The 12,421-nt window shown below is 44.4% G+C and overlaps 1 protein-coding gene across 1 annotated transcript in view; it reads left to right on the top strand.

Annotated features, from left to right (window-relative positions):
• The first annotated feature begins 5,279 nt into the window (after nt 1–5,279).
• fgf14 (fibroblast growth factor 14) overlaps nt 5,280–12,421 on the top strand; it is a 75,036-nt gene continuing 67,894 nt past the window's right edge. Inside the window, exon 1 of the mRNA XM_060039460.1 lies at nt 5,280–6,235. Within this exon, the coding sequence (XP_059895443.1) occupies nt 6,028–6,235 (208 nt within the window). The 5' untranslated portion in view covers nt 5,280–6,027. The remainder of the gene's footprint in view (nt 6,236–12,421) is intronic.

The following is a 12,421-nucleotide window of genomic DNA, read 5'->3' as shown; positions in this document are numbered from 1 at the left end:
TGGGAAAATGAGATGTTGTGGCGGTTTGGTTTGAGCATGTAAAATCAATGGAGAGATACTTGGTTTCCCAAGTGCCCCTAATAGTGCTGGTGTCCGATTGGCCCTATTGTACCACAGAATGGACCCAAGAGTCCAAAATTATACAATTTTAGAAAAGATTGGGACCAAAAGAAGTAATGACATCACAAACCCCTTGTTGTGCAGGAGAGAGTGGGCGTGGGGTGTTACAATATGCTCATTGCGGACCGATATCACACGTTTCAAACCAAACCTGCGACTTTAGCAGTCAACTTCCCTTATACACGGTTGTTATTCATATGCATATATACTGCCCAAAAATCATGGCCTTCACCTCACCCTCTCCATGTGTGTGGATGAACCCCTCTCGCGGAGTACAGGTGGCTTGGTCTTCGGCGTGCTGGCTGTCCTGGCCCGTTGGTATCGCTGGTCGACAACAAGTTTGTAGATCGCTAAATCACTAATCAAAATGGATTTCTAAAGAGATGAAGCCTATTATGTGCGTGGGATTGGTCGATTGTTCTATTAGTCCCGGTTGCCCTGTTTAGTCACAACGTGGGGGCGCTGGAGAGAGGCTGGTGGAGTGGCCTTCTCTACACATCACATATGGCGTTACATTACTGCCATGTAACAGTGAGCAATATCGCTGGTATCAACTCCAAAGCTGGATGATAATAGACTGCCAATGTGTTGAATGAGTCACAGGCTTTCACAAGTTTTTATTTAACCTTTATTTAACCAGGCAAGTCATTAAGTCTTGCACAGGATTACATACGTTTTGCAGAAAAGTGAAAGAAATGTTTTATGGTTTCCGCTGTGTTGACCGTTAAAAATAAATAGTTTGGATGGGGGCGGTATGTTCTCGTGGTTAGGCAATAGGGTGACTTTCAGCTGAAAGGTTCTTGGTTCGAGCCCCCAATCCTGTCAGCCTCCCTTCAGGCATCCTTGAGAAAGATGCATAACCCCTAAGTGAGGCTAAAACAAGGTTTTGCTCATGTATAGTTTGTCCTTGCTTGAGTGACTAGGAGTTTGCAACTGTTGTTTGAGTGTGTGTGTGGGTGTGTGTGTATGTATGTGTGAGTGTGTGTGTGTGTGCATGCATTTTTTTGTCAGGTGTGGTGGAGACAGTGAGCCCCGGTCCATGAATGGATTTGACTCAGAGCAGCTGTCGGTTCGCCGCTCGTGCCTTGCTCCTAGTGTTGCCAAACACAAGGGCAGCGCTGCTCTTCTGATTGGTGGACAGAGCTTTGGCCGGGAGCGTTGTATCTGAGCACTTTGGGGAGTGGGAGAGGACCAGATGACTTTAACACTATTCAAGGCTAGTGGACTCTGACATGGTCTCAAGCCCGGTCAAGCATTCTACCAAAAGCCGCTGCAACGGTGTTGCCAAAGGCTCGGTGTCATTCTGGCTTTATTGAAAAAGGTTAATAGGTGGATGCTAGTGTATCACGTTGAGGGATGAAGCTGGATGAGGTGACTTTGTGTTGCCATGATTATCCGAGTACCTCATGCATAGCATGGATACCTCAAGGTTGAGGTCACCCCAATAGCAGATCATGTGACGATCAGAATCCAAAACAGAGGATCAGCTTCAAGCCTTAGAGACCAGGAAGAGATAACTTATCACCTCATAACCACATCCCTCACCATATATGGCCCTATTGATTTTTGGCCCTAATTGATATGCTATTAATATACTGTCTCTGTTATGTGCATCTGTTAATGACAAAAGTCGCAATGATATATGCCTTAAGATCGGATGCGTGAATACATTTAGTATTTGAAATGTTGTTTCATTTATTGTTATAGTGTGTTACGACCAGGAACTAAGCCAAAACAAAAAGGGGGACCAGGCTTGCTAACATCAGGGCTGCATTTAAACAAAAGGGAAATTGTCCTAATGGATCCTATGACGTGTGTAGGACTGTCATATCAGAAGTCGAGTGTTGTTTTTTTTCGACTGCATGGAACACGTAGAGTGGTCGTGTCGTATTGTGTGGATACAAAACCAAATAATGGTGGCAGCCAGTTAGTGTAGAGAAAAGAGAGCAAGAGAGACTTCGATGACTGAGCTTATGGCTCCAGGCCAACACTGCCCAGGTGAACCAAACACCAGTCACGGTTGCTAACCTTGTATAGCAACAATTTAGCCAGCCTGAATATTAGCAGGCTCTACTTCAAAGTCTGCAGTAAAACTAGACCGTTGGCTATTTATCTCTGGCCATCCCTCTGTTCACCTTAAAACTAAGTTATCTCTCCCTCATCCGGAGGAAACACGTTGTTAAGACACTCCAGGGAGCCGCTGCCTGCCAGCCACAGACCCAGCCAATCAAAGGGATGTATTCTAATGATACCTGACATAATGGTCGGCCAATATCCACTGGGGCCAATGATACTACATTACAGCAGAGGGATCGATCGAGGAGGTAGATATTAGATGCCTAAACCACACACGCGCACACGAAATATCAATCACACACACACGCACACACACACACACACACACACAAACAAAATATCAATCACGCACACAACCACACACACACACACAATATCAATCACATACACACACACACAATATCAATCACGCGCACACACAATATCAAACACACACACACACAAACACACACACACACACACACACACACACACACACACACACACACACACACACACACACACACACACACACACACACACACACACACAAACACACACACGAACCTTCCATAAACCTGTGCATGTAGAAGACTCATGTCCTATATTTTTTGGGATTGTGTATGTATGTGTCCGCCATTAACAGTTGAATAATTGATTGAACCCTAAGTAATAGGTCTTTTTATGCTTTCTTTACAGTAATCCGTTCAAACTTTGATGAGAATGTTATAGTGATGCGTTATGTTTAAAAAAATAACACTCAGGAAGCTTTTTGTTTGTGAGTGTCTTGTATCCCAGAGGAGGCAGCTATGAGCCGACCCTGGTGTTTCCAAAGCAGTCTTTAAAGGGGATTCATGGAGTTATATATACAAAATACAACCCCACTAAGGAATTGCATGCTCTCTCATTGGGTCTCCTGCACTATTGCTTCATATTGTTAAGATATTGATACATTAAATATTTATAACTTCAACCTCAGCCCTGATTGCTTTTACTCACCTCCTATATACGTTAGTTGCATTACAGGGGCATATCACAAAAAAAGACCTTCATGTCTTGTTTTTATTGTAAATTGCAACTATAATAGATGTGTTTTGTGAAAAGCATCAAGTGGCCTAGAGATTCTGCAGTTGAAACCTTGAAATCAGAAAGCAGCCTCACAATCAGAATGGAGGTATATCTTGACCTTTAATATCTTGTTCTATAAGCACACACATGCCAACTGCCGCATTAAACAATTATTACAGTGTAATGGCTAAGAGATTTTAATTGTACTTTAAACACTTAAAGGGTTTCTTTACCATATTCCGTGGGTGGGGGTTGTAGTCCAATAGACTTGCATAGCCCTTTTAGACTGCTATTATGATAAAGACCTGCACATAAATAAAATCGACTTGACACGTAGTGTAAAGCAAACGCATACGGTGGTCATATATTACATCCAGGTGGACATTTTATTAAAGCAGTTTGAGAAGATATTGTGGCCCATTAATGAAATGTAGGTGATTCATTGTTATGAGTGGATTTGTAGGTTTGCAGAAATGAGTATGAGTAACGCTATTAAATCGACTTTATCCTGCATTATAGCGAGGTCAGCTCATTTGATTCCAGCAGAGAACATGAATCTCTTCCCCAGCCCAAACCTATTTAGTTCAGCATATGCTGAGCGACATCATGGCATCCATCCTTACACATTAAAAAGAGGAGGTTCTGTGAACTCATTTTGAAATTAAGCGTCATCGTGTATTTCTTAGATCTCTTTCATTTTTTACTAAACCAAACACTGTCCCTTAGTTTAGACTCAGACACGCACGCCGCAGTGAGGGAGAACCCATTGCCACATGGTAACTGTTTGTGTCTTCGTTAGTCTGTTATGGAAAACCTTGAATTCCCAAGGGAGTCGTTTTTTTCTCCTCTTCTTTACAACGTGAACACGTTGTCAACAACAACACCCACCGGCCTATAGCCTTTGGTCTCCAGGGAGGATCCCACAAAGCAAGCAGAGCCCAGCTTTGCCTGACTTCCAAGTCATACTTACAGCCCGGTACATAATATACCAAAACAATATCACTTTACTCACTCTTGTGATACTCACTCTCGATTAACCTCGCATGCAGGATAGGTCGCTTTGCATATCTAAATAGAGGGGTTGTAAATTGTAATTAGGCCTATACTTCCTTTACAAACTTACAAATTGAACCGAAGGATATATTTGTTTTCTTCTATTATAGCATAGGCCTACCCAAGAACATTGGCATGAAGCCTAAATAATGATTATTTGAATGAAATTAAAGTATCAGTCCTACTTTACAAGTGAGATAGCGATTTAAATGTTTCCACTCCAGGGGGGTTGTCCCTTCTGGGCCACCGTAGGGCTCTTTCTACGGTCACAAAAACTAAACGAATCGTATTGTCATGGGAACGAATTAAAACGTACCAAATCCCTTCCGCTAGATACCACTTCATTCAACACAATACACCTCTAAAATTGGTAATAGCTGTTATTGGAAAAAACTAAATAAATAGATGCTGTTGGTGGGGTTAAAAATAGTCTGACTTCTCTCTCTCACTCGCTCTCCCCTCGCTTTCTCTCCCTTGCTCTCTCTCGCTCACTCTCGCTCTCTCTCGCTCTCTCTCGCTCTCTCTCGCTCTCTCTCGCTCTCTCTCCTCTCAATCTGAGACCTGCTCTCGACTGTTGCATCGGCCAGTGGGCTAATTCCCATCGCTTGACACACGCTGTCTGTCACACGCACGCACACACGCCGGCCCACCACCAGGTGTGCCAGAGCACCTGTGACTTAACGCAACATAGTGCCTATTAATAAAGATACAGAAAATGTGGTTTTGAGACTACATTAACCATCATTTTATTAAAACACCAAATAAAAGAGATAGAGCGTGAGATAGAGCGTGAAGTGGGCTAAGGCGTATGGCAAATAATTTAATATTCAGTTATCGACACCTGCTTCGACCACGGCTTCTGCGGATGGAATACGTCTGGATTTCTAAAAATAAATGAGTGGTCGCCGGAATGTCTCAAGGCAATAGACTCAATCATATCATGATATTTCTGGACGCATCAGCTATATGACGGCGCAGAAACCACGTGTTTACGTAATGGAAAGGCAATCTTTCAATTTAACCCCTCCTCCCCGTCTATTTCTAACAGAGGTCCGACGAGAGGAGAAATCCATGCAAATATTTTTATACAAGCGCACCGTACTTTTGGAGATGCCCGTGGCGTTGCAGTGAGAAGACAGCGAACATCATCACCCCGCAAGAAAGAAACACACATACAACACACACTCCAGGAATTGGGACAGACAAGCAAGAAAGCAAAAAGCTGGCATCACAACGGCACGCTACGAGAGGGACTATACGAAATGAAAACTAAGGTTGACGGAATTTGACCTCGTCAAACAGAGGAGGGTTTACAGAAACAGGAGGACCTTGTGGACTTACAATGTGTTGTTTTGTTGGGGCTATCATTGCAGCAGTCTGTGCATAGGATGCATCCTCCCTTGGCTTTTGATGCTGTGCAGATCCACCCTCCTCTCCTCACAGTGATGAACTAATAGGCAATGATTTTCTTCTTGGAAATCGGCCGTGTTTCACTGTTTTCATGTTAGTTCTGTTTGTTTACCGGCTGCACGTCTCCTCCAGGTGCGACACATGCAATTTATATTAGAGTATATTTTCTATGATCGACTAGTTGAGGTGTCCTTCTTTGTACACCACAATAAGAAGAAAAAAAAGAACACCTTAATTGCGAAGTCTGACTGGCGAGAGCGAGAGAGTGAATTTTGCCACGTGAATGAAAACGCATAGGACTTGGAAAATACCTGTTTTTCTATGATACATTTCATAGCCTTGTCCTGGAGAACTGATCCAATTGTATTATTATGCAACCGCAAGGATCTCATCTATATCTGGGTGTCTAAGCCACAGGATTGCTCTTCGCCCAAATCAATGTGGTTTCTTTGGAACATTTTCAGCAAAGGAACGCATATGCTGCAGTGTCTTTGTGGCAAGAGTCTTAAGAAAAACAAGAACCCAAGTGGTAAGCGCCTCAGCCTCAATGCCTACTACTACACTCACCCATCTCGCCTGTCTCCCCCTCCCTCTCTCCCCCGCTCTCTCTGCGTGTGTATCGATGTTTTTATTCGTGTTTATTCGTGTTTATTCGTGTGTTTAGTGAGTAAGTTTGTTAGTAAGTTTGATGTTAACACCGATAGATCAGCGGTCGTATGTATGCAGCGCTGAGATGCAGAGGAGAGGGTACGGGGGAGAGGAGGAAGAGGACTAGGAGGTGGTGGAGGAGGAGGGAGGGGAACAACTTATCCAGTGCAGCTAGACTATCGGCGAGCTTAGGGCACGCGTAGCGCACAGATTTAGGGGGGGGGGGGGGGGGGGGGGGGGGAGAAAAAGGACCCCCCTCTCTCTCTCTCTCTCTCTCGCTCTATTCCTCCTCCTGCTACCCCGAGGGATACCTCGATCTGGTAACTTTTAAATGCCTACGATGTTACCTATGTGCTCCCAGTGGTGCTATGACCGGAGATATGGGTAATTGTGCTAGACACTAGTTAGACCACTGATATAGAATAGTCTATGTGTGTCCAACGAGATCCTCCATAACCGGGTTTGCGTGAAGCGGGGCTCACTGCAGCAGCAGCAGCATCAGCAGCAGCAGCAGCGTCCCCCCCACCCCCCCCCACCCCCCCCTGCAACACTTTTATATGCAACGTGCTGTAGCCTGCTCGCTGCTGGTGGGTCTACTCCACACGCCAGCAGAAAGAGCCAGCCTACCATGGTTCTCTTATGTGTCATAGGGAGCCATAGTGCAGTCATCGTTCACAGCTGACGGCGGGGCACGATTTCAGGTTTACTATACCAGGCCCGGATATTGAAGCAACGGGGGGGGGGGGGGGGGGGGGAGGGATATTTTTGGGGCTGCCGCACTAATGCATCCCAACCCCCCTCCTCCAATTCAACAACCGAGGAAATCGTAGCCCGGTCAACACGCTGTGTGCTGTTGCGGTTCGGGAAATAGAGCCGGGTATAGTGGCACGCTGAAGCATTCGCCACCTTGCATCGTATCGTGCTGGATCTGCGAGTGATATTACAGCCTTTGAGAGGAAAACAATGATTATCTCAACAGGCTGTTGAACAAACGGAACAAAATCCCCAGGTGGCCAGCTTGTAGCCAAACGCACTTGTTTAATTGTGGCTTTGAAGTTGGTTTAGTTCTCCCCCCCCCCCCCCCCACTCCCCTCGACAATGCCACTGCAGTATAGTAGATCATCATCGTATACTACTGTGGATGTGATGGCTTGCTGATACGGCGAGAGCAAACGTCCGAAACACAACGAGGCTAGGGTAATTTATTAGTAATTTAGCCAACAAGGTGCATTGTGAGCATCATAGAGTATTTCATAGTGCGGAGGTAAACAATGAATGAAGTAGACATTTATTTCGACACTCGGTAAAGAATCCTTTGTACGGTTGCAGCAAACAACTTCCTCGAGTCGCGCGAGCAGAGACAGCGTATCCCAATCTACACCTTGCAGTCAATCCATCACAACTGATATTCCCTGTCATTCGTCTGAAACTGCGATTCTTGTTGTTTTCATCGTATGACGGATCCACACTGAACGAGTCGTCTCTATCACACAATGATCTTGATCTGCGGACGAGGTGCGCACATTATCTTAAGGATTTGCGCTGAAGCAGCATGTTGTTTTGGATATTAAGTAGGGCAAGGCAGACTACATCAGTGTATTGCACACAATAAGACGCTTACCCTTTTTGTTTACACACACACACACACACACACACACACACACACACACACACACACACACACACACACACACACACACACACACACACACACACACACACACACACATTACAAACACACACATTTGTTTATAACGTGTAGGGGTCGACTTTAGATTGGAAAGTACAATGTTCACATTTTGAGGTTAACATTTGTTTATGGTTTATCTTTCTTTCTCAGATCACATTCACATCTATGATCATTGGTTTTCATTTACCACAGACTTCATACTTTGGTTAAGTGTATTTTCCCTGGCGTATCAGGTTCTTTGGGGAAGAGGTTATGTGTGCATGCTTCAGTGGTGTGCTAATCAAGCCCCACTACTTCAAAACACATTTTCCTCTGATTGACAACCACAGATGACCAAATGCTGTGTGTATTCCACGGGAGCCATATGAGAAGCTGGACTAGATGCTGGCTCAAATCATTGACGTGATTTATGAACTCATTAAATTGATTAACTGTAATCATAAACTGGCGAGTCATTACAAATTGACCACCCCCGTCCCCCCATTGCACTTCTGGTCTGTGGGCCGACATGTATGACCCCAAACCTGACCGCACCGCATCATTACCGCTCAGTGTTCCCTTTCATTACCATTTAAAAAGTCTCTTAGTGAACTTTATATCCCTTGTGTCACATCTTTACGGTTGTGATGTTTTCTTTTTTCTTTTTCCCTTGCATGATCTTGGCAGCATCTCGCAGAATGAACCAGTTCCCGCTAAGCCATCCAGAATGATCTGGCTCTCATCAGAGACTCGTCTTGAGCCGTTCGCCATGACCCGTTAATTTCCCCCCGCGTGTCCCATGTGATGAGAGGAGGGTCTCGGAGAGCGCCGTTAATTTAATTAAGTAATGAAGCAAGTAGCTGAGTGGGGCTGCGTTCAACGCCTGCAGCCAGTAGCCGGGCACCAATGATGAGCGACTGGATTACGGCAGAAGTTGTCATCGCTATACTTTTGTCAAATGTTCCCCAGGTCCCGACAGGTTAAGTCAATACACCGACCTCCAGTCGGGGGGACTGCGATTTGGCAAAGTACAGAGAGAAGAAAGAGTCGTGCTCCTAATGGCTACAGCCAGTGATTGCTATATATCGTGATGTTGTGTTTATTTGTCGAGCGCACTAGAAAACCAATGTTGCAATCGAGTGCTCCACTCCACAATTAAACCAAAAAAAAACAGATAACGAGATAGGTCAGAAACTCAGAAGGACCGAGCAACCAAAGCAAAGTCCTACCAAATTAATGAAGTTATGAATAAAAAAGAAGTTAATATGGAAGCATCACGCTTTTCTCCTTTAACATTATGACAATTATGACAAACCAGCAAAGCGGGAAAAACAGACTGGAAAACAGATGCAGACACATCATAATCCCAGCCATGGCATGTCATACACAGCTATTTTAATATTTAGTGTTTATACAAAACAAGGGCTTCTGCATGCCCAAACCTTGCAGAGCAGTCTAATTTAGGAGGTGTAGGTCTGTGGGGGCCTTCAGTCTACACCTGGTAGCCACCAGACCTTTTCGGTTCAACACGTTAATACATGTTGTAAACCAGTTTACACCACCGCTCACAAGATGCCTACAAAGGTCACCTTTCCCGGAGGCTCACCGAGATGACCTGGGCATATTAACTTAATGCTAGAGCTAGCCTTGTTGCATAAGTAGAGGATACACGTTAAACATACCCAGACTGCGGTAGGATAGCTTAAAGTCAGTTGGCAACAAACATTGTTTTTTTTGTTCAATCTGTCATGCAGCACAATCTCACTTCCAAGTTTCTCTGGATAAAAAGTCTAAATGTATCACAGCATGCTGACGATGGCCGCACTGTACTGTATGCTAGGCATCCCTTACACTGCCAGTTGAGAGTGTTGTCACGTGTGCAGTGAATGAAAACCAGGGTCTGCGTGACGGAGCCTTCAGCAGGCACTGCAACACCGGTTGCTCTACATTTCTATCTGTCTCCGGAGATAGCATGAACAACAACCCCCCCGCACCTGCTCACACTCTCCTGCAGCCCGGCCTCCAGTGTATATCGGACAAATCCAAACGTATCTTCTCGGCAGTTACAAGTAGCAGGATAAGCTGTCCGCCTATAGCGGCCACCGGAAAGACGCAGAGCCTGAAAACAGTGTTGATGCTTGGGAACTCTTGACGTCCATGCTTCTCCATGTGACGGACAGAGAAGGGGACAGGAGAGTGGGCAGGATGGTCTCTAGTGGGTTTGACTCACGGTCAAAAGGTTCAGACCCCATTTCCCTGAAGGCGTCCTTGAGCAAAGGGCTCAACCTGGAGTCAGGATGTATATTAGCAGGAAGGATACAGGACAGCAGGGTTAGAAATTCTCCAAACTATACACACATTCACTTTTTATTAACTCTGGGTTAGAAGTTTAAATCACAATTATGAATACAGTATGATCTAGCATATTTACACAGGGTATAGTGGTAAACTGAGATGTTTCTTGGCACAGGATTTAGCAAAATGAATGCCAATGTGAGCTGTTATCTTTCTCTGAATGTGCGACAACAACAACAACAACAACAAAAAAAGGGGTGCTTTTGTTTAATAATGTTATAGGGTTGTTAATTTATTTGTCACCCACACATGCACTTGTTTAATTTGTACCGACAAGGATTTTTTTTATCAGTCACCAGCTACAAGTGTAATTAAAGGGGTTGAAGAAGACTCAAACAAGAACTCTGACAATTAGAATAACGACAGGGTTGGCTAAAAATAACATTCCACGGCACCCACCAATAGCATGTTGCTAGGTTTCATACAAAACAATTGGCATCTGATTCTCTTTTTTAATCTTCCTGATACTTATGAATGGGAGCTCTAGCAAATCGTATTTATGGGTGCATCGATTTACCTGAGATATACTATCAAATAAATTAAATGGTCTGAATGTTAGATATCTTCATGTTCCTGTGTTTAGGTTTCCGTGGTTTTACTCGCTTTGTATTTCAATGGTATATATTGGAAAAAAGGTAAACAAAATATCTATTCACTCACACACAACTCGAGTACTAATAACTCAACTATATAAGCGGCACATAGTAACTATACCTGTAGCACTTGTGTAGCAATGTAGAAAGTGTTGCATTGGAATGACACAATGCAACAAAGAGTGATTGATGACAGCAAAATATGCGTTAATTTATCAAGTGCTTCTTTCTAGGGACATTGTAAAGTTATGGATGACCAAAACGTTCCTGTGTACCGGTGGTAGCCTCATGTGATTGATTCGTCCGAATAGGGTAAAGCCCGTGCCATGGGCCGCGTCTCAGTATCTGTAGATGGTGTCGTCGCAGGTCAAAGAGAAAACACGGTACCATTCTAATCTCATTGAGCATGATAATGCCGGCGGCATCATCACTTTGCACAGTAAATTAATTTGGGCTGTTTCTGTCATGCTCAGGAAATATGACCCTCGGACGTGATGTGATTCAAGTCCGCCTGTCTGTTATTTATTCCCCCTATCCACCCCTTTCCCGACCCTATGGGGAGGCAATCGAGTTTCCATACAAATCAGGGCAGCCGAGAGGGCACGGAGAGAGACAGCGGTCATTATAGTGGATGGAGAGAGAGAGAGAGAGAGAGAGAGAGAGAGAGAGAGAGAGAGAGAGAGAGAGAGAGAGAGAGAGAGAGAGAGAGAGAGAGAGACCATGCAGTCCTGGCATCTTGCCTCGTAGGGTGACTGCGCCGCAGGACCCCCGCTGGGTCATTTCACAGGCTTTTGGGGGAAGGTGGGATGCTAGTCCCTGGCCTCGATGGGTGGCCTGGGGTCCAGGTCCCAAGATCACGGAGGCTGTTGCTGTTGTTCTAAATGATGCCACTAATCTTCTGATGCTGGCTCTATCCTGTAACAAGCTAGGTGAATGTATGTGTGTTTCTGTGTGTGCAACTTCATCTGTGTTCTTCAATGAGCTTCATTTTGTCTCCGTTGGGCAAGGCAAGGCAACTTTATTTATGCAGCACTTTTCATTCACGAGGCAGACTAAAGGTGCTTGACATAGAAACATTGAAAATAGAAAATATAGAAAATAAAATACTAGATGAGTAAAAGAAAACATAGAGCAAAAAGTAAAGCAAATAGTTAAAATAGATAGAAAATAAAGGGAAAGCATTTTGCCTTTATTTTCTGTTGTTCCTAAATTAATTCAGTAATTACAGATATAAGGTGTAAATTCTTTGTTTTTGCCAATCTCCCTCAACCAACTTTCTATTATCCAGAACTCTGTCTGGGCAGCGGTTGCTGTAGATGGCCGTGTCCGAGGAAGGGTTGAGCTTCTCGTACACTAGTCGTACACGTAGAGCGGCAGCATTGATGGTGATTGACGCGTCTCAGTTGCTTTTGTTTTCCCAAAACAAAATGTTTACATTTTACTGTTCGAA

The sequence above is a fragment of the Gadus macrocephalus genome, chromosome 20 (assembly GCF_031168955.1).
Source record: "Gadus macrocephalus chromosome 20, ASM3116895v1".
Lineage (NCBI taxonomy): Eukaryota > Metazoa > Chordata > Actinopteri > Gadiformes > Gadidae > Gadus > Gadus macrocephalus.
Note: the sequence above shows the minus strand (reverse complement) of the source record. Positions and strands in the feature narration are given on the sequence as shown.